The 21,469-nt window shown below is 46.8% G+C and overlaps 3 protein-coding genes across 3 annotated transcripts in view; 1 reads left to right on the top strand and 2 right to left on the bottom strand.

Annotated features, from left to right (window-relative positions):
• Positions 1-1,388: 1,388 nt before the first annotated feature.
• On the bottom strand, positions 1,389-4,118 carry LOC149371369 (hsp70-binding protein 1-like). The gene is made up of 3 exons (XM_089579945.1): positions 3,861-4,118; positions 2,838-3,121; positions 1,389-1,737 (listed from the first exon to the last, which is right to left on the bottom strand). The coding sequence occupies exons 1-3, from the start codon at positions 4,116-4,118 to the stop codon at positions 1,389-1,391; spliced, it is 891 nt and encodes a 296-aa protein (XP_089436071.1).
• A 3,542-nt stretch (positions 4,119-7,660) lies between these two features.
• On the top strand, positions 7,661-16,057 carry LOC149371368 (chitinase domain-containing protein 1). Its single transcript, XM_089565535.1, has 9 exons — positions 7,661-7,810; positions 7,931-8,092; positions 8,220-8,400; positions 8,461-8,629; positions 12,862-12,954; positions 13,037-13,135; positions 13,561-13,713; positions 14,075-14,155; positions 15,599-16,057. Exons 1-9 carry the CDS (start codon positions 7,685-7,687, stop codon positions 15,738-15,740), a joined length of 1,206 nt encoding a protein of 401 aa, XP_089421661.1. The 5' UTR covers positions 7,661-7,684; the 3' UTR covers positions 15,741-16,057.
• A 2,727-nt stretch (positions 16,058-18,784) lies between these two features.
• The window catches only part of dve (SATB1_N and homeodomain domain-containing protein dve), a 98,393-nt gene continuing 95,708 nt past the window's right edge, over positions 18,785-21,469 (bottom strand). The window contains exon 8 of the mRNA XM_089565525.1: positions 18,785-20,492. Within this exon, the coding sequence (XP_089421651.1) occupies positions 19,973-20,492 (520 nt within the window). The 3' untranslated portion in view covers positions 18,785-19,972. The remainder of the gene's footprint in view (positions 20,493-21,469) is intronic.

Genomic DNA, 21,469 nt, shown 5'->3' with positions numbered 1-21,469 from the left:
GCACAGCGTCAGCAGGTTGGCCCTCTTCAAGGCTGGGTCTGTGATGTTGTTAGCTTCAAAGTAGAACTGAAGGCGTCCAACCCACGATGACCACGATGAGCCGTTGAACTCTGGTATCTGATTGGGAAACCCTCGCGTAGCCATGGCTTGTCAATAGCGTTGCGTAGCGCGGGTCGAATCCACTTTCTCGTCGCCACTGTCGTGTCCGGTCGCTGTGTTGAATGCAGCGAAAGACGCACACGGTACTTTAAGACTTCGTTTGTTTAAAGCCGATGAGGGTGCGACCAGCGTCGACCGAGGCAGGAGCCGAACTGGCCGCCCGAAGAAAGGAGGGAGCTGAGAAGCGTCCACGGGAGGGAGTGGCTTCCCAGAACAGGAGGAGGGTGCGGGGGCGCACCGTGGGGGGGCATCTGGTGACAGCGTGCGACGAGGGGCAAGTGTCGTTAGGAGGAGGATGCGAACTGTCGTTAGGAGGGGAATGCGAGTGGTCGTTAGGAGGGGGCGCACACACACAAAAGCAATAAGGGGACACAACACAGGGTAAGTTAAAATAATATCAGAGGACATTTAAGCTCCGCTTGAAGGATATCAAGCGACATCGTTAATGGTTATTTGCTAAAGTATATAATTTCTTGTCATTCATAACCTGCAGGCTCACCTTCAAAAATTAAGTAGTGGTTCAGTAAACTACGCGATACTCAGCAGAGATTGCATGTAGCCTGAAGCCACGTTCTTTATATCAGGAAAAAAGAACTGGAACTCCACTGTGCACGCCTATTCGAATACACCGGTAGCAACAGGATCAACAGAGAAAAGTATACAACAGCTGTATCCTACCGGTACTCACCTATGGGGCAGAAACGTGGAGGCTAACAAAGAGGGTTCAGCTTAAGAACAACGCAGCGAGCTATGGAAAGGAAAATGATAGGTATAACGTTAAGAGATCGGAAGAGGGCGGAGTGGGTGAGGGAACAAAGGCGGGTTAATGACATCTTAGTTGAAATCAAGAGGAAGAAATGGGCTTGGGCAGGGCATGTAATGCGAAGGCAAGATAACCGCTGATCCTTAAGGGTAACGGAGTGGATTCCAAGAGAAAGCAAACGTAGCAGGGGACGGCAGAAAGTTAGGTGGGCGGATGAGATTAAGAAGTTTGCGGGGATACAGTGGCGGCAACTGACAAAGGACAGGGTTAATTGGAGAGACCTTTGCCCTGCAGTGGGTGCAGTCAGGCTGATGATGATGATGATGATGAACAGGATCAATTCAGTAGAGAGGAAAAGGTCTCAGAGATACTACGGGCATAGATTTTTCACGAGTTTTTCGTATTTTATACACTAATCCATTATCGTACCAACGTTCAAAGTATTGCAACAGAAGCACGGGGAACTTCAGGAAGCGCCTTGCACCAGCTCGCTGCGGCCCCGGAGGAGGTCCAGTATCTCGGCCGAGTACTGCACCTCCTCCTGGTATTGGGCCGCGCCGCCGTGCTCCCGGATGAAGCCGTCCAGTGTGGCAGCCAGGGCGTCCCTGGCGGGCTCTTCCTTGAGCAGCGGCTGCGGGGAGCGCGTGGCCAGCGTGAGCAGCGCGCTCAGCAGGAACTGCCGGCAGTCGCCGTCCACTCGCGGCAGCAGCTCGGAAGCGTCGCGAGCGAAATCCGAGGCCGCCAGGGCGGTGCGGAAGCCGTCCTCCTGGCTGCACAGTGCTGCCACCAGGAAGCTGGCCTTGGTCTTGAGCCGCCTGCGAGGGAGACGAGGCTTAATTCACTGGAGGTCTCGCGAAGACCTATATACAGTGACGAGGAAAGGAATGTGTACACGAGGGCCACTGGCAGCTGTGAGGTAATGGTCCTTCATCGCTTACAGGCGTGGCACTTAATATGGTTGAAGAAACGATACCCATACCTTGAAACCATGCGCTGACCAGTTGGTTTCTTGGGCGGGGCTAAAGTAATCTGACACATTGACGTATGAGTGTGGCTTACTAGAGCTGAACATTGCAAAAGGGCTGGCATATACTATTTTTCCACAAGATTAGGGGGAAGGCAAATGCAAAACTAGAAACACTTGACACTGCTGCTTCTAGCAAATGTCGGATTTTATTGACTGTCATCATCAGCCAATTGATTTTATAACTAGTTGGTTTTATGGATTTCTTTCACCGCAGCGGTTTCCTAGTGGTTCGACCACCTGCCTGCATGCGGAAGGTACAGGGTTCGGTCCCTAGTGCCGCCGGGTACTCACCGGTGATAAAATGAGTACAAGCTTTCCTCTGACCTTTATCATCATCACTGTTTTAAAGATTTTACAAACTATCAAATTCAACCAGTTGCAAAAGTGTCATTGTCGTAGGCTAGTGTTTTTCGTATGTTCCCATTGTCTTTGGGTTACCTTGTAGAAGTATAATTAGCCCATTTAAGTACTACGTTGATGAAATACTATTCATACTTGAACGAGACCCTTATCATTTCCAAAACGCAGTGACCGAGAAGCGCTGCTCACCCATCTCACTCTAGCACAAACCAATCGCTTCACTGATGCACTGTGCAACGTCTGTACTGGCCTGCAAAACATGGGTAATGGACTGACTGTTCTTGTCCATGACTGTTCTTCCAGTTCCTGTGGATGCATTTCCACTTATGCGCATACACTAAACATAGCGCGGCGCTATGGCACAAGTTGTTACTTTCAAATTTCGCGTGATATTTCAGTCACCTTTTATTCTACCAGAGCATGCATGAGGACACCATTCTAAATGGACTTGTGGCGTCTGTCGCTGTTCGTACGCGATCGCCAATGAAGCTTCACGACGTGGCAGATTGCATGGAAACGCAGCCTTGCCTGTTGGTGGCTTCGAAGAGGATCCTGCGCAGCACCGCGGGGCCTCCCAGCCTGTCGAAACTCCCGTAGGCGGCCTTGTTCTGGCGCACCATGCACGACAGCGCGTACAGTGCTTTGCAGCGCACTTCGTCGTCAGGCTCGGAGTCCAGGAGGCGCAGCAGGCGGCGTGTGCTGAGCAGGGCCGCCCGCTGGCAGTGTGGGTTGTTCTGCACCAGCTCGGCGATAAGTGCGCAAGTCTCTATGCGCACCAGCGAGCTCGGGTAATCCAGAAGCTCTGGGAACACCTGGTAAAGAAAGAAGAGGAGACTTTAAATCTGTCATAAAGCTTACCGCTCGAGGACACCATGAGTAGAACCCTAACTAGCCAGGACACCAGGAATAAGCGCGTCTGCATCGTTAAGTTGTGACGTCTCGACTGCACAAGGACGTAAAGGACAGTGAAGACCACGTTGTCAAACCCGCTTTGAAGTACTTGCGGACGAAATATGACACTGAAAGGCGCGTAGACGAAAATACCCGCCTGGGAGACGGAAACTCGTTTTTTTTTTCTTATTCCAGGAAATAAATACACCTCCTCGCTTATAGCAAATATATGACGTGACGATGACGTCACGCGTGCTTGCGGCCCCGCGATGACGTCAAGACCCACCCGAGGCTGGTAGACGCTTTCCTCCAGATGTAGACACAATCCAAGTGATTATGGAGGGATCGCATAATTAAGATAACTGTAAATTGAAAAAAAAAACAGTCACAAAAGACGAGGGACAAGAGAAGGAGGGTACACGCCACAACGACTGGTCGTTGTGGCGTGCACACTCTTTCCTCTCGTCCCTCATACCAACTGTCCCGCATTTCAACCCTTCTAAGATAACTGGCAGAGATTTTCATGGCCGCGGCTACCCTAAGCTACAGTGGCGCGCTGCTATGGCATTGTGCAGAGCCGATGTTGTGGTGTGAAAAGATTCAAGTGCTATGAAATCCGTCCTCCAGCCATCCCGCTTGATGAGCCCGCCACAGCTGTACCTGGAAGCCACCCATCTTCTCGAAGTCCTTGGCATAGTCGACCACGTCGATGTACTGCTGCACATTGGTGAGGCAGGCGACGAGAACGCGGGCGATGTTGTGCGACTCGAACAAGCAGTCGCGGATTATGCGCAGGCTGCGCCGCATCTCGTCGTACGGGTTGACCAGCAGGTCTTCCATGGCCCGGCTCAACCAGCGGATGCGATCCACGTTCAGCCTCTGCGGATTGGCGACCGTCTGTGGCTCACCCTCGGTCATGGCTACACGCGTGGTCGACTCGCCGCGGGGGCTGCGCACACTCCGAAAGGCCTCCTGGTCTGGGTTCACCTCTGCCCGACGGGAACAATGTAGCACCGAGGGCCCCAGCTGCTTCTTCTACGTCTTCTTTGCCTTTACGCCTTACCACAAACGTATATACTTGTATACTGGAGCTCGGAGAAAAAGTAGAGATGTTGTAGGTACCTCTCAGATCCCAGTGGACTGATTGAAAAGAAATGCAAGTTAGTGCTTTTGTTATTCTACGGCAGAAACTTGCAGAACAGTGACTCTCTCGACGACTTGCTTATTTTCAAACACTACTGGCCACGGAAACATTCAGTGCATGGAACTAGCCCAGACACTGCTGAATCTGTACCTTTCTATGAGAGGCCTATTGACGACCCCTTACTAGCTTTTTCGGTTCGGTTTATTAGGGTTTATGAAGTTTGGGCGCTGAAGTGAATTTTTAATCATGCTGAATTTAATATCTTCATATGTATGTTTACAGTGCTTCTCAAAGAGCACAAAACTTTCGTGATTTCTGTTTGATTCCGCTTTCTAGAGCGGCAGACGCATCGGAGAGACGACACACGGAAGAAATCACAGAGAAATCTGACCGCACCCCAGGTTTCCATGCATTGTATCTCAAATAATTCCGCTCGCTCAATCCCTCACTGCAATAACATCGATCGACAGCTTGAGAAATGACCTTCTGAGCAGATATAGATCCCTTTTATCTCGTTTTATTGCGTAAGCAATATTACGACAGGTTTCAGCCCTTCGCGTCGGGGCGGCCCTAGGCACGTTTGACCTTGAAGGGCGGCGCGAGGCACGGCGCACTACAGCTGCCGCCGCTTAGCCGCCGCGCCGTCGCCGCGCTCTCGCAACACCACCTAGAAGACTTATAGGTGGTGTTGGCTCTCGCCAGCTGCGGAGTGTGGAGAGGAGGCTGGAGAACGGGGGGGGGGGGGGGGGGGTATAAAATGTGTTCGCTCGCTTGCCGGCTCCGTCATTATGCCGCCTGATAAACAGAAAGGGAGGCTACGTCGGCTTGACGAAGCCAGGAAACGACAACGGGCTTCGGAGACAGATGAAGAACGCGAACAGCGCCTTGCTAAGCGGCGCGCTCAAGACGCTGCTAGACGGGCGTACCGCGCCTCTTTCGAAACCGAATCGTCTACGACCGGTGATTATCCCGAATGGCGCTATGGACGCTTACGCAACCTACCAGGTTTAACCAAAGCTAAACCCCAACAAATTTTTTTTCTTCCCAGTGCATGTTTATGAAGTATGGTTTCAATGAATGCCAGGACATTCTATTACCCCCCGTGTCTATTAAGACACGGGTGCTGATTTCTTTCGAAATGCATCCATTAATGGACCTGTGGCATCGTTCACACCAGGCAAGTATCCAAATGGGAAGGGAACGCGAGCAACTGATACACTCGTATGCGGGCTCCTGCACGAGTGGTTATCGCCCACAACCCCGTCAAGAAACTGCTGTAGCTGGCGGCCGAGGCAGTCCCTATACTAGGCACAAAACATTCCTTTTGGCTCCCTACAGATCCGCGTTCGTCAGAAATGTACGCTTGAACGAAAACATCTTCGACAGAGGTCCGTCTGGTTGGGTGTTTTGATAGTTGAGAGAAAAACTGACGCCAACCAATATTTTAATTTTGCCCAACGTTTCGGGACGAACTCGGTCCCTTCTTCAGGGGTGACTAAAGTGTGCCAGCAGCAGTGGGGTGTTGCCTTCGCTCTCCCTTTGTTAGCACGTGGCGGAATCCACTAACGTACGCAGAGGGGAGCGTTCCTGGGGTTCTATTCATCGCCGCCTTTGTGAGCCGGATGTGCCATGACTCCACATGTCGTCTCTTGAACAGGTTTGGCTCCACGGCCAGGAAGCTCACTTCCTCGAAGGCTATTGGGTGGTTGGCGCGCTCGCAGTGTTCGGCGAGGGGGTTGGCTTCCGAATTCATTAGCTGGACGTCATTCTTGTGTTGCTTAATTCTTTGGGGAAGGTTTTTTGTTTCGCCGACGTATGAAGCCGGGCACTTGGATTTTGTAAATGACACCAGGTTGTTTTTCTCTGGGGACGCGGTCTTTCGGTCGTGGTAAGAAGCGGCTTATTGTCGAAACAGGTTTATCGTAGGAAACGTGCTTCTCCACGGCGGCCGCATGGTGATAGTTCCAGCCCAAAGGTCGCATGCATTTGTTCACAAACTAAAGACTTCTCAAAAACTGGTACGTAATAAGCGGCTGCTTCCGAATTTTCTAGCATTAAAGTTTCGCATAGCAGTCGCTGTATTACCACTAGCACTTATGTGCTTGTTAATGATATTTGTGGCCGCCGCGGTGGCTCAGCGGTTATGGTGCTCGGCTGCTGACCCAAAAGACGCGGGTTCGATCCCGGCCGCGGCGGCTAGAATTTCTTTGGAGGAGAAATTCTGGAGGCCCGTGTACTGTGCGATGTCAGTGCACGTTAAAGAACCCCAGGTGGTCGAAATTTCCGAAACCCTCCACTACGGCGTCTCTCATAGCCTTAGTCGCTTTGGGACGTTAAACCCCATAAACCAACCAGCCAACCGATATTTGTGGCACTATCGAATAAGTTGCTTCCCCTTATAACAGTTGTTCAAATTAGGCTCTTCGGATTAAAAAAAAAAAAAAAAGAAGCAGCTTGCAGCGCATTAGAGAATTTCTCGCACACAGATTTTGCGTCCAGGAGGACACAGCGTGTACGCATTGTTGTCGTCGTCAACCACAATTATTGTCGTCGTTAATCTTTTCAGCCCCTGCAGCTAACGTACATGTTAACATTGGAGATTTAAATTCGGATGCAATCCTGAGCAACTTTACTTGGTAGAATTCTCCTGGCACATGCGTGTTCCAAAACATTCGCCTCAAAATCTTCAGCTCAATCAGCATAAGCGCGCGCATGCAAGGCGGTGACAATCTGCACAAAACTCCTACCGCTTGTCGCAGCTTTCTGCACTTGTTTCGTCTGCCAGTGACGTAGACCGGCAGCCTGATTTTTACTTCCGGTTATCGAAACGGAAGACACGCTTACAGAACACCTGCATCACACTGCTGAAAAGCGAAAGACGAGCAAAGACAACATCCCTGAAGTTCCGCCTTCCAAAATCAGCGTTCCACGGGATGCTCTGCACAGGCAATCTTTGCCGTGTTGAGGTTCTTCACGTCGGCGGCAATGTTCACTTATAACTGAACTATGAATGAGCAGCAGGCCGTGGATGAAGCGAGTTTGTTGCATACTGTACAGCGCGGCGGCTTTTTAAAAAAAATGCCGCCAGCAGACGACAATGTGGCCATGACGTCACGCAAGAGGCGCTCACTGGTCAGACAAAAAGTGTTTATGTGACCTCTTTTTTAAAACAAAATGTTTATTTTTAAGTAATATAAGCAATATTTAACAACTTTAATAAAACAATTTTTGAAACTTTTTATTTCAATGCAAGTTAGTTTTGTCATAGAGTTTCTTACTATGAGGCGATCAGACTTTCAATTGAAGTCAAGCCAAAGCTAGGCGATCCAATCTGGAAGAAATGTGGCAGCGCGTCTTTTCGGTTTCAAAAATGCTAACACGCACTGCAGCTGTATTCCTGGCGTTATGTCTGTTTATGCCTGCCGCACATGGAACTATATCCCCTTCCGACAAAAAGAAATCAAAGGTGACTCTAAATAGCTTGAACGTGTCGAGCATACGCGCTCATGTAGTGTTTTGTCGGGCTGCAACTGTGTATTCGTGGCACTGCTAATTGCAATCTATTTATCGTTCGCCAACCTTGCAGGCCGTGGAAGCGTTGGAGCCTGGTCCCGCAGACGTGTTTGAGCGTGACTTAGTAAAGGAAGCTTTCAAAGTCAGCGATGTCTTGAAGCATCATCGGTCTTACTGCAATACAAAAACTAGAGAAAGGCGTTTTGGAGGCGCTGTCTTGGGTTACGTTACACCGGTAAGTTCTTAGGTTACGTTACACCGGTAATTAGGAAAATGGTTTTCATAATTGCTGTACGTCTTTGATGCATTAGTGGCAAATCAAACAGCTTTGTTCTGATCTCTGGTAATGTTTTTGCCCACAGTGGAACAATCGAGGCTACGACATCGCTAAAATATTCGGTAGTAAATTCAACTACGTCTCCCCAGTGTGGCTTCAGCTCGAGCTCTCGCAAGAGAAAGCGGGATTTGCCGTCGCGGGACAACATGACGTCGACGTGGGTTGGATCCAGGACGTGAAAACGGCTGGAAAAACAGTTAAGCTAGGTCTGTGATTCATTTTCGTGGTTTGAAAACATGTGCTTAGAATAGTTTTCGCTTCTTCAGTTCCTAGGATTTTATTTGAAAGGTGGACGCCGCAACAGCTATCCAAGGTAGCCGCATCTAAGAAGAAAATGACCGCAATGGCATCAGTGTTGATAGAAGTGGCGAGAAAAAGTGGCTTTGACGGATACGTTTTGGAATTGTGGTCGCAATTTGGAGCACAGATGGCCACGTAAGTGTGCGACTGTGTATCTTCAACTTGGTCGGTCTTTTACGTGCTGAATGACTGTTTCTTTTCGGACTGCATAATATGCAGTACTTAGTCTGATGTGCTGATGAGCATCAATTTTCGAAGTCTGCATTGGACTGTGTATGTGTAATTCATAATAAGGGAGTAATTACTCATTGGCATCCACCCAAGCGCAGCCACACGGCTACAAAGGAAAGCTATACAGCTTTCTCAGAAACTTCGTACTTAAAGAAAAATTCGTCCTGGTCCGGACCAGGACGAATTTTTCTTTAAGTATGAAGTTTCTGAGAAAGCTGTATAGCTTTCCTTTGTAGCCGTGTGGCTGCGCTTGGGTGGATGCCAATGAGTAATTACTCCCTTATTACAAATTTACTCCACCTTGGGGGATTCCCCTAAACATCTGACCAATGTGTAATTCATAGCTAAAAATTTCATGCTGAAATAATTTGTTTATATTGCTTCCCGCTTTAGTACATGTATTTAGAGTGCTACAGTGATTTTGAATGATATCTTCACTTGTGCACTACAACAGGAAATGCAATATAGATGGAACAGTATAGTCTGATATCACACAAGAACAAAGCAGCTTTTCTCTGATAAAGAACCTCCTTGCAGCCAATAATGTCAGCCAATTCCCATGACCTGCTAGCATGACAATGCAGGAAGGGGACTATCCCCTTTTTTCTACCACTCCCTGAGTTGTCACACTAGCAGGCTCATAAAAGCTGGTTCATTCTTGAGTTGTAACCAACTATAGCTATATTGGGCGCTTTATTTGCTATTGCAACTGATGTGCAATGGGCAAGCGTGCATACTGTTGAAAGTTACCATTATGACTGCTGCATTTGTCCGCACATCAACTGCTGCTGGCTTAGTCTGGATGAAGTTCAGGAGAGCAAGGTTCCGGACTAGTTGGTTATGCATTTTAAAGGAAGAAACAGCGCGAAGAAATACAGACACACGAAGAAACGACACACACACGAGCGTTGACTCAGTTGCGAGTCAGTGCTGAGTCAGTTGTGAGTGTTGTTTCTTCGTGTGTCCGTGTTTCTTCGCCCTGTTTTTTCCTTTTAGTCTGGATACTTAGCTGTCTTATAGAAAGTTAGGGGTTAGACTTTTCAGTTTATATTTAATTTTTTTTTCGCCGAATATTATTTTATATTGATGAGCCACCATTTTTTTGTTGGTGATATGATGTGTTGAGCCTGTGTGGTGAACAGTCACTTATATGTGCCCTTACCTTTTTGTCGGCGTCAGCAGTCAATTTACTAGCAATTAATACACACACAGATGGTTGTAGTTAGAGCTGTGCTTGTAGAAGGAAGTGACGTGACGAATAAGAAAATGTAATGGGAGTTACATAATGGGACTATCAGACTGAAATGTGAGTGGAAGTTTGCTTAAAAAAGTTGGGTTTTGCTCTTATTGTTTCACTGTGGTGCCAGGCTCAGTGAGAGGGCAAGGGCTCACTTGGTCTGCGTGTTGACAGTAGCAGTGGAACTGTAACTGAACAGTCTTGATAGCTAAAACATGCTGCTTTTTCATGACTCTAATGCATGGTCAAGATGACCAAGTGACTGCCTTCAGTGGGTGATGGCAGTAAAGAAACAGTGCTTCACTAGTAGACGACTAAGAATTGGAGCTTCCCAGTCTGCAAAAGTGTTTAGTACCTGAGCAATGCTTAAAAATGCACAACCATGCTACTTTCTCCAATGGTTCAACTGCCTCACCACGTCCCTGCCTTCTGTACTTTATTGGTTTTCTCCACTGATCTCCGCTAATTGGCTGGATGCTGCATTCCCGCTTTCTGAGACAAGCGCGAGTGAAGCCACCGAAAGTTAGACGGCTTGTCCCGGAAGTCGGGTGTCTGCTGTGTATTTCAATGCAAAAAGTCGCGTCTTTCGCCCTTTCGTTCTCAGTTTTTTGCGTTGTTTTCGTATAATGTCTGCTGTTGTATGAAAGTAACAAGCAAGCTGAACGCGAGAAATGTGAGCATTGTGTGCAGAACCCTGTAATTTCTGCGAGACCGAAGAAAACAGGCATGCAGGTCTCGCCCTGCCGCAGCAAAGGAGTATGTGCATTTAAACACTTTGTTCTCGTCTGCTTCTTGTTTTCCGAGCGCGAATGATAAGTAGTGGAATGACGATGAGGCTAGGTCATCTTAAAACCGAATTTTCTTGGGGCAAAGAAAAGGCACAGTGTAAGAGGAATGACTGACAAGAAAGACAAATGCTGCAGTGTGGCTGAGAAACGCTGTTAGAAGTCAACTGCACCAAGCACGATGAATTAAAGCCCATTCAGCCTTAACTTGCTACAATACGAAACAGTACATGACACGCTCCGTCGAAAAAGGAGTGCCATAGTTTTTGGCGGCACTAATGTGAACCAACCGAACACCGTCGACGCCTCACTAGATAGTAGCTCCGGTTCAGTCTAAAAATAATTCGGTAAAATGGTCGCTGCAAAGTCAGCTGCCTGGTGAATGTTTCCACCTATTCTTTCTTATATTTATCCCCCATTGATAGCATAACTTGGGCTTGAGCGTGGGAACAAGCATCACAGTAAAGAGCAGAGTTGGCGACGCTAGCGCAACGGGACAACACAGAGTTGAGCAGACAAAGCTCCATACTCACTGCGTGTAGCGACGTCCTGTCGTCTGCTAGTGTCGTCCCATTGCGATGCAATGGGCCCTTATTTTTGAGACGTCTTTCCCAAAGACTTCGCTGGTCTCCTCGCTCGGTTGACGGCGCAACAGGTAGGCACTGTCATGTAAGAAGATGAGAACAGCGAAAAGACGAAATGCTAAGTGGAAAAACAAAACTGGAACTGAAAAATCATGCTGAGGTCCGATTTCGTGCACTGCCAAAGGCTGACTTCAGGGACAAGGCCGCCTACTTCCGGTGGCTTCACTTTTGGGTGCTCAATGCTCCATCCAGCCCCCTAGTGGAGATTAGTGGTTTTTCTCCTTTCACTGAATGTAACTCCTACTACCTATCCAGCTGGTTGTGACGTGTGTGTCAAGGGTACTTACCTTTTTCGATTAAAATCGAATCCTGAGAATTGAATTAGGCATACTTTTAATGTGTTTCTTTTGTCCATTCAAACTGAAAAGTCCAACACCTACTTATAGTGCATTTTTTCATTCTTTCGTAGCTTGCCATCTGCAATGCTCACTCTTTTCAGGGTATTTCCTTCCACTATTGTGCAAATGCGAAATGACAGAACAACTTTGTTGTTTGAATTGCAAGTGAGGCATAAATATGGGGAAAGGGTCTGATACATTGTTAGAAGTCCGTACTTTTCTGGCAACGTCTGAGACGAAACAAGTGCACATTTTCGTTTTTACCCTTGCCTGTAACAGTTTGGTCTCATCTGATTTGAACTAAAGCATTCTTTTTAGTCTGGTGAATTGAGGAACTCACAAGCAATGTTCTTTCTTAAAAAAATGGCATAGTGCCCTAATGCTGTAAGACAGGATTGGAAAATGTTACGATAAAGTTATATTTTTTAATGAAGTGTGAGACTTATGAAGGCTGCCTAATTCCTACTTAATTGTAGTAGGAGCCGTAATGCTGGATTGTAATATTTAACGACTGTTGCAGTTCTTGTTTCGACTGTATTAAACCGTTTTTATTGGGGTAGCTTTTATATTAATGCAGAAAAGTAGACTGTTCTATTGCTAAAATGTTTTCGTTTCGTTACGTTCTAGAAATGCGTGGTAAAAATCCTTAGATAATGTTTCTTTCCTTGCTGCAACTGCTTGGCACAACATGTAAATCGGCAAGGCAACAAAGAGAGTGCTCAGTAAAGCTACAGCACTGAACATACACCAGCCATCTCTTTTCATTCACATCTGTGGTGTCATTCACATCATCTATTGCAATATTTATTGAAGTATGATCGTAAGAATGTGCCGGCCATGCCTGTAAGCCAATCGATCATGCACAGCTAGGTTGGCTGGCAAATATACCATAAATGCTAGTTTCTTAATAAGTATTGTACTGCAAATAGTACACACGTCACCCACCTCGTTCATGTATCATTAAATAGAGCGCATAATGTGAGGACTTTTTTTTCATCAATTAAACTCTTTGTCCTGTAACTGAGTGCAATCACTGTTTCATGGTGTTTTAATAGCGTTATCTACTGTGCGTGGAATTATCATGGTGTCATTAGTGTGCAAGCTAAATACCATGAATTTCTCCACAATTTAGTGAAATGACAAAGCTCATCCAGCACTTGGCCAAGGATCTACAGTCTGAAAACTTGGATCTGATTCTGGTCATTCCTCCCGCTGTGTACCAAGGGTGAGCGACCGCTTTGTATGCACATGCCTTGCATTGTTCGCATTTTTTGATTGCTCATCATCGCAATTATTTTGTCTGCCAGGGATGTGCCTGGGATGTTTTCGAAGAAGGACTTTGACAACCTTGCGAGTCATGTGACTGCCTTTAGCCTTATGACCTACGACTACTCAAGCCCACAGAGGTAATAGGATTGACATCTTTGCTAAACCATAATGAGAAATAGCCAAGAGTCTAGAGAGAAACAGTTCTGAAAGCCAGGATGTGGAGGGTGTTTGAATTTGAAACACCGAGAGTTTACAGTGGTTTGTTAAAACTTGTTTGCTCAATTTACATAAAAAGGTTACCATTTCTGTAATTGTGCACTCTTTCCTGCTACCTAGGTGAGAATAATTGTCTTCCTTTCTTGCATCCACAAATTTTTCTGTGAAAAGTCTGTTTTGAGCAGCTCAACCTTATAAAGCCAGATAATTTAGCTGTGCAACTGATGTGGTGTTATTACATCGTGAAATGTATAATTAATGGCAGCGCTCACATGGAATGCTGTTCGTGCAATATGCATCGGTCAAGTTTGAGATCGTGTGATATGTGATTTTACATATATTTCAGACCGGGCCCAACCAGCCCCATTGAATGGGTTCGCAAATGTGTGGAGTTGTTAGCCCCTGCAAAAGATGATAAACGAACAAAGATCCTTCTGGGCCTCAACTTTTATGGTTACTCATACACAAGCGTTGGCGGAGGACCGATCCTGGGAAGCCAGTGAGTACCACTAGTGTAGCCCAGACTGTACACCCAGAATAAACTAGTTTTAAGTGCATTCTTTACTCAGCTTTCAAGTGAGCTAACTAGCCCTTTTTTGCAACATGGCGCTTCACATCAGATGTAACATAAAACGCCGTAGTCAGCAGTAAAACAACGACACAGGCGCTAACAAAGAGGTTGCAGAACGGGCTTGCATTGCCTGCTCATGAGTTTGTTTCAGCAAAATAAAACAGTACGATGCGTACCACTGCCACAGCTCAGTTCAGCAATTGTGATTTGGCAAGAATGCTTGCATGCACCTTGTTCTGCTGTACCATTTGTGAGAGTATTCATGCCAGTGCAAAATGACTGTTTGCAGGCTGATTCAAGAGCTTTCAAAGGGCAAGAAGGCACTTGTAAACTGGGATGGTCAAGCTGGGGAGCACTACTTTGAGTACAAGTGAGTTATTGGTTGTCTCTTGGTAAAATTCAGTGCATCCTTGGCCAGTTTAAAGGGGTGCAAAAGTTGTATATTTTTCTTTTTGACATTTCTCAGAAGTGTTTACTTGGAGTTGGAAGAGAGAGAGAGAGAGAGAGAAACAGAAAGACAAAAAGGCAGGGAGAATAACCAGGCGATGCTCAGTAGCCTCCCCTACACGTGAGGAGGAGAAGAAAGGGAGAAAAAGGAAAAAGAGCGGCAACGAAATGAGTTTTTCAAGTGTCTATCGACCACAATGTCAAGGGGACAAGGGGCGCGCACTTAAAGCTTAATGTTTATAGACGGGAACACAAACCCCGAGTCCTTTAAGAATCTCAGGAGCACTTTCACCACTTTCTGTGTGAGGAAAGTTGTGTCCAAGACCCCAGAATCTAGGATTCAATTAGAGGACACGAGTCCAAGCGGTGGAGAGTAGCAGCCAGGAAACCGCGCTCTCACTCAATACGAGGGCGGTCACAGAGGAGGTGCCCGATCGTTTCATCGCAACCGCACTGCTCACACGCTAGAGAGTCTGCCATTGCGATGAGATGGCAATAGGCATTTGTGAACGCCACTCCCAGCCACAGGCGGCACAACAGCGTAGTATGACAGTGGCGTAGGCCGGACTTTGAAATATGGGTATGCATGCTGTAACGTTTTCTTGCAGTCTCTAAGAACACATTATAGTAGGCAGAGGAAAATGTTTCAAAACAGAAAGAAGCCTTGGTATATGACTTCTTTAAACTTTCTTCTAACCAGTGTTTTTAATCTTTGCTTGAACCACATGTGCAGTAGCTGTGCAAAGTTTGAGATGAAATTTGAAGTTAGTCTTAGCCACGAGTTGTGACGTGCACAGTGTCATGCTGCACGAAAGGTCTTTTCAAGACAACAAAAAACTGGTTTAATTGATTAGAATTTGCAGTCCAAAGACACAAAACCAATTCAGAAGCGTTGTTGCAAAGTGCTAAATATTAGCACAGAATTCAATACACACAACAGCCTTATACTACACTAGTATGCACAGTGTGGCGCTGTATCAACTGTGCATGCTGGTGTCTATGATTCTTGTGTGTATTGAATTCAGGATTTATGGCACCTCACACTACCCCTTTTGTGTCTTCATTTCGTAGCACAATGTTCACCACAGTGTTCACCGTGTAAGCAGATAGGCTTTTTCAAGCACTTGTTTGCTCCATGCTTACCATACCTGTTACAATTTCCTTACTTACTTTTGCCTGTGCTTTGTTCGTGACATCTGCCAGTCAGTGGAGTATACTGGTGTCATTTTTTCTTTCCTGTGTCCACCGGCTCATGTGGAACTCATATTGATTTTAGACGAGCTAGCACAAAGGCACCTGCTTAAACTGGGATTCTAGCAAAGCAGATGTGTGCCTCGCTCTCACATCAGTCATTTTCTTGTTATAGGTTGCAGGACGGGAAACGGACAGTCTTCTATCCAACGCTTCACTCAATAAACCAGCGAGTCAAGCTAGCCGAATCTCTAGGCACTGGTCTGGCCATCTGGGAGCTTGGGCAGGGTCTAGACTACTTTTATGACCTTATTTAAGCCGGACAGTCCTGTTTGATATTTGTTTCTTGACTTGCAGCTAAATTTTACTTAGCTTGCTCAATGCATCGGACCATCAAATATCATCTACGTACTGCTTACCTTTTCCACAGGAAACAAAATATTGCTCCCGTTGTGCTAGTTCTCTTTTTGTTATGTTATATTAAAGTCTGGCAGTGTTGTTTTTCTACCTTTCTGTGTAATGCCTTCAATGTCAGCTGCTGCGCTTCTTTTCCGGGTTTTCATGGAGAGTGATCAGATTATGTACCGGGTTGCAGTACGGCATAAGTTCTCAAAATAAATGACGCTGTGCTTTATATGCAAGACTATGCCTTCTGCATGTAATGTGAAGATAGGCACAAATTTGTCAGTGTGTCCCAGTAGTATTGCAAGAAAAATGACTCCATGCAACATTTTATTGACAATCTCTGCAGCACATAGCTGCAAATCGCTTGCTTTGCACCAGGCTTTGGCTGAGGTGACACACCTTGAACTGCAAACACTTTCAGTACCTAACCTGTCAGCTTCATTTATATTTAATTTCATTTTAATGCCTTAAAGACCTACGGGGGGTATTACGCAAGTCTAGCCTTGAAATGGTCTTAAGTAATGACAGACAAAACATACCCCCTTGACATAAACTGTGGGTGGACTTTCTAAAAAGCTTAAAAATACAAAGCTAAAAAATACAGTAGAAAAGAATAAAGCTGTGTCTGTGGAAAAAGGATATAAAGATGCTGATCACAGATGCATAAAACTGACTGTTCGGCACCAGGCCTAAATGGCATTATTAAGAGCACATTGCAGACCTGCAGTAACAGTAAATGTTCTTTAGAAGGTGTTGAATGCAGGCAACACAGCCTGTTTTCCTTATTCTAGAGGAATTTTTTTTGTTCAAAAAGGAGTTAACCAGAAAAAAATCTGATGCTTCACTGGTACATGTGCAAACAAAGTGTGCTTTTGTGCAATATGCAATTTGAAACCCACGTAACATACTATATCACAATCCTGTTGGTATGCTGCAATCTTTCTTTCATTACTGGATTTTCAGCTTTAAGCTTGATGAATGGCTGTTGCGAATGGCAGAATGCTGAAGTCAAATACTATCGAGTGGAGCTGAGTTTTTAGAGAGCTGGCAACATGGTTTGCAGCAGGAAACCACTCACTCATGGCATAATTACAGCCAAACCTCGATAATTCTAAACTTGATGGGGGGACCAAAAACTTGTTTCAGTTAGGTGGAGTTTGAATAGAAAGGATGTTTTTTAATACACTTGATGTTGCCAGGACTATAACACCAATAATAAGGGAGTAATTACTCATTGACGTCTACCCGAGCGCAGCCATACGGCCACAATGGAAAGCTATACAGCTTTCACAGAAACTTCGTAGTTAAAGAAAAATTCGTCCTGGTCCGGGGTTCGAACCCGGGACCACCGCCACACCGGAGCAGTCGCTCTACCAATTGAGCTAACCGGGACGGCAAGCTTATGGTAGGGCGAGAGCGAATTGATCTATAACTCGAAGTGGGAACAGTGTTGACCAAATATTTTTAGGGGAATCCCCCAAGGTGGAGTAGATTTGTAATAAGGGAGTAATCACTCATTGACGTCCACCCGAGCGCAGCCATACGGCCACAATGGAAAGCTATACAGCTTTCACAGAAACTTCGTAGTTAAAGAAAAATTCGTCCTGGTCCGGGGTTCGAACCCGGGACCACCGCCACACCGGAGCAGTCGCTCTACCAATTGAGCTAACCGGGACGGCAAGCTTATGGTAGGGCGAGAGCGAATTGATCTATAACTCGAAGTGGGAACAGTGTTGACCAAATATTTTTAGGGGAATCCCCCAAGGTGGAGTAGATTTGTAATAAGGGAGTAATTACTCATTGACGTCCACCCGAGCGCAGCCATACGGCCACAATGGAAAGCTATACAGCTTTCACAGAAACTTCGTAGTTAAAGAAAAATTCGTCCTGGTCCGGGGTTCGAACCCGGGACCACCGCCACACCGGAGCAGTCGCTCTACCAATTGAGCTAACCGGGACGGCAAGCTTATGGTAGGGCGAGAGCGAATTGATCTATAACTCGAAGTGGGAACAGTGTTGACCAAATATTTTTAGGGGAATCCCCCAAGGTGGAGTAGATTTGTAATAAGGGAGTAATTACTCATTGACGTCCACCCGAGCGCAGCCATACGGCCATTGTGGCCGTATGGCTGCGCTCGGGTGGACGTCAATGAGTAATTACTCCCTTATTACAAATCTACTCCACCTTGGGGGATTCCCCTAAAAATATTTGGTCAACACTATAACACCAGTTCAAATAAAGACGAGACGGTTGAATTAATGAGAGTCATCTGTGTCGGGGAGATAAAATAGTGAGTCAGTGCAGTGTACCAGCAATCACTTGCAGTGTAGCCTGCTTCCTCCTTCCCAATTTTTAGAGCAGTAGTTTTGAACAAGTACTACGCCTCATGTCCGAGAGCTCTTTTCTGAGATTTAAACTGTTGGATAAGTAACAGGAGTAAGTGTTGCAGTATTTTAATAAGTGTTAAAGAAACATGAAAAATGAAGAGTTGTTGATTGATATGACTGTCTTAATATGACCTCAGGAGCTGCCACTGACAGAATGCAGCCACGTGGAAGTTAGTTGTCTCCTACAAGCACTTTACGATTTTACTGCCGTGCTTTGCATTATCAGTTCTTCGGAAATTGTCAAAGCTGAACTCTTGCCAGAAATTCCTTGTATGGACATCCCTGCTAAGTAGCACATTACACGATTATTTGCGCAACACTGCTGCAGTGCAGCTGTTTATTACTGTGCAACGTATTTCTTTTACTCAGATTTTCACTGCCGAGCTCAGCCAAGTCTCTTTCACTTGTAGGCAGCTTAAAACCTTGTGCAAGTCTTCTTCTGCCTTCGATCAGGCGCCTTGCAAAAGACATAGCGATAACATATGATGTGCTTATAGTTATCAAGGGCGTCTCTCATAACTGATATATGATGGCTTAACTATAACGAAAATTATATAATGTACAGGTGTCTGACAAGACTGGATTAACAAAGTTTATTTAAGAGGGTTTTTCATTAACATTGCCGTAATGACCAGGGATTAACTGAGTCAACTCCTACAGCTTATTTACTTTTACTCTGAAAAAGGTAGTGAGAAAAGTCACGCCTGCCTTCTAACCATGCGCAAAAAAAAAAAAAAAAATTGCGTGCAACATCAACACATGGAGAGTGACAGGAAGTTGCTTCTACCAAGAACACGTCCCTCTTTGGCACATTTCAGTATTTGTTGCTTGTATATGCAACAGATGTTTGTCCACTTCTTATGTGCAGTTGTTCAAACAGCACCGCACATATTGCCATTCTTTGCTCAGTCTGTAGACACTATGATCACAGCTCAAAGGGTTATTCCCACCACCATGACATGAAAAGATGACAGTTTGCAACTGTGTATTAAGTACAGTTCACTGTAGAAATTACCTGTTCGGTCTGGTTAAGGTGATGGTTATGCCAGGATATAAGGAAACAAAGTGGAGGCTTGGATAACTGGGCAATGCTAGACACCTTCTTCATCAAAACAGGCACTGTGACTCCTTGCTTGTTGGAAACCATTTTGCCAGCACCTATCACGATGCTCAATGCCCTTTCATTTAGACACGACAAGGAATCATATGGTTGCAATACAAGCAATAGAGTAATAAACGAATTGCATTCTTTGTAGAAGAAATACTGACACCGCACAATTTCATAAGAACAATAAATATAAACATGATGGATGCTACAGCAAACTGCACACACATTTCTGCACTGTTTGGAGCGAATCCCTCGAACAAGGGCAGCCAGTTCCTTTCTGTTTTATCGTCCTTGTCTGCTACTTTTTACATCACAGGCTGGTAGATGAACCATGTGGCTGGTGATTTCTCATGAAAGTAACCGGCAAACGCACACACTCTTTTCCGTCCACTGACGCGGTTTCGCGTTGCAGTTCCACGCCCTGTGGCAGGGCCGACCGGGTACTCTCAGGCTGGACCACTTCTTTATGGCCTACTTGTGTCATGCATCGTCGGACTTAGCAATTTCCATTCGCGCGCGTGCCGTCGGCGGTGGCGGCAGCTGAGATGGCGGGGGCGACGGCGGGGCATCCATAAAGGGCGGGCGAAGGGAACCGGCCGCCATCGTGGTGGGGAGAAAATGGCGGCCGCCGACGTTGATGAGGTAGCGTCAAGAAGGGGACGTGGTCGACAGCGCTACCACCAGGTCGCCAGGGGACGACGGTGCAGGCACCACGCCACTGTTGCTGCTGTGCACGAAGCGAGGGTGGTGGTGGTGGTGCAGGTGGTGGAAGTGGCGTAGGGGCATCATGGCGGCGGCCGCCGCCGCCCTGGCGCCGCAATCGTGCGCGATGTGCTGGGGCCGATCGTGCTGGCGTGGGAAGCTCGACAGCGGAGACCGCGGCGGCTGCGGGTGCGAGGGCAGCGGAGACGGTGACGTTGCCGGTGGCGTTGACGACTGGTGGCAGTGGTGGTGGGCACACGGTGCTGTTGCGGGCACCTTCGCGGGCACTGGGCATGGCGCCGAACTGGTGCTGGCACTGCTGGAGCTGGCGCCAGTGGCACCGCTTGCCGAGACTCCAGGGTTAGAGTCTTCGTCGCCACCACCCGAGGCGTGGCGCTTGACGCGGCGTTCCCTCTGGCGCTCGTTCTTCCACCAGTTCTTGAGGCTATTCAGCGTCACCTTGGGTCTGTCAAAAAAAAAAAAAATCACAGACGATCAGTGCGATTCGTGCGGCAGAGTATGCGCTAGCATCAGTGTTCCTCACTGACGGTGGCAGGTGGCGTGATTCAGTGCATCAATCACTGTGTGACACGCCGTAGCCATACTCCCTCTCTACTCTAGCCTTTAACTCCAGCGACCGCGGCTCCCCTCTCGCCACTCGTCACCTTCAACCGACTCACCTCCTTTTCACTTTTCCCCTGCCCTTTCCCGCTCGCCTTCCCCTCTCTTCACTGTGCCTCCTATCCCTCAAGGCTTCACACACCGCCAGTGCTGGATACTAAGCTAACTGGGGTTCTAATGCTAATGCATTAAAAACCAACAAACGTGGGGGGGGGGGGTTTAAGTAAGAGATATGTATGTACTCCCCTCACCAATGTCTTGCCACAGGGAAACATGTCTCTAATGCTACATGGCCATGAGTACATAGCGGGGAAGTAAAGATTCCAAGAGCTCTCTGCTGCTGACCCGAAGGATGTAGGTTCGATCCTGACCGCAGCGGTCGCGGCAAAATGCTAGAGGCCCAAGTGCTTTTTGATGTCACAGCACGTTAAAGAACCCTAGGTGGTCGACCTTTTCAGAGTCTCCACTGCGGCACCCCTCATAGCCTGAGTCGCTTTGGGACGTTAAACCCCATAAGCCTCATAAACTATAACCATAAACCATAAACCCCATAAACCACCATAAGATTCCAAGACTGCTGATTGGTGGCAGGTAGTATCATCCACAATGGAAAACAAGTAGTACAGCCTATTAAATGGGAAATCGAGGCACCGCGTCGCTACCCAGGTTTTTTTTGGTGCACACAGTCAGAAATATGATGGCTGCCTGAACAAGCATCAAATCCAGGCCGGATGATGCCAGTTAATTGCTTTTATCACTTTCTTGCAGTAAAGTTCGGCTGGCGGATTATTGCTTCAGCCCTGTTACTAATGGCCAGTTGCA

The sequence above is a fragment of the Amblyomma mixtum genome, chromosome 1 (genome assembly GCF_055824585.1).
Source record: "Amblyomma mixtum isolate Tamu chromosome 1, ASM5582458v1, whole genome shotgun sequence".
NCBI classification, from domain to species: Eukaryota; Metazoa; Arthropoda; class Arachnida; order Ixodida; family Ixodidae; genus Amblyomma; species Amblyomma mixtum.
This window is presented reverse-complemented; position numbering and strand designations above follow the sequence as displayed.

Coding starts and splice junctions, on each gene's coding strand:
- LOC149371369 (XM_089579945.1), bottom strand. CDS start 4,118: ATGACCGAGGGTGAGCCACAGACGGTCGCCAATCCGCAGAGGCTGAAC. Junction 3,122..3,860: donor AGAAGATGGGTGGCTTCCAG/GTACAGCTGTGG, acceptor TTTCTTTACCAG/GTGTTCCCAGAGCTTCTGGA. Junction 1,738..2,837: donor CTCTTCGAAGCCACCAACAG/GCAAGGCTGCGT, acceptor TCTCCCTCGCAG/GCGGCTCAAGACCAAGGCCA.
- LOC149371368 (XM_089565535.1), top strand. CDS start 7,685: ATGTGGCAGCGCGTCTTTTCGGTTTCAAAAATGCTAACACGCACTGCA. Junction 7,811..7,930: donor CCGACAAAAAGAAATCAAAG/GTGACTCTAAAT, acceptor CCAACCTTGCAG/GCCGTGGAAGCGTTGGAGCC. Junction 8,401..8,460: donor TGGAAAAACAGTTAAGCTAG/GTCTGTGATTCA, acceptor TCGCTTCTTCAG/TTCCTAGGATTTTATTTGAA.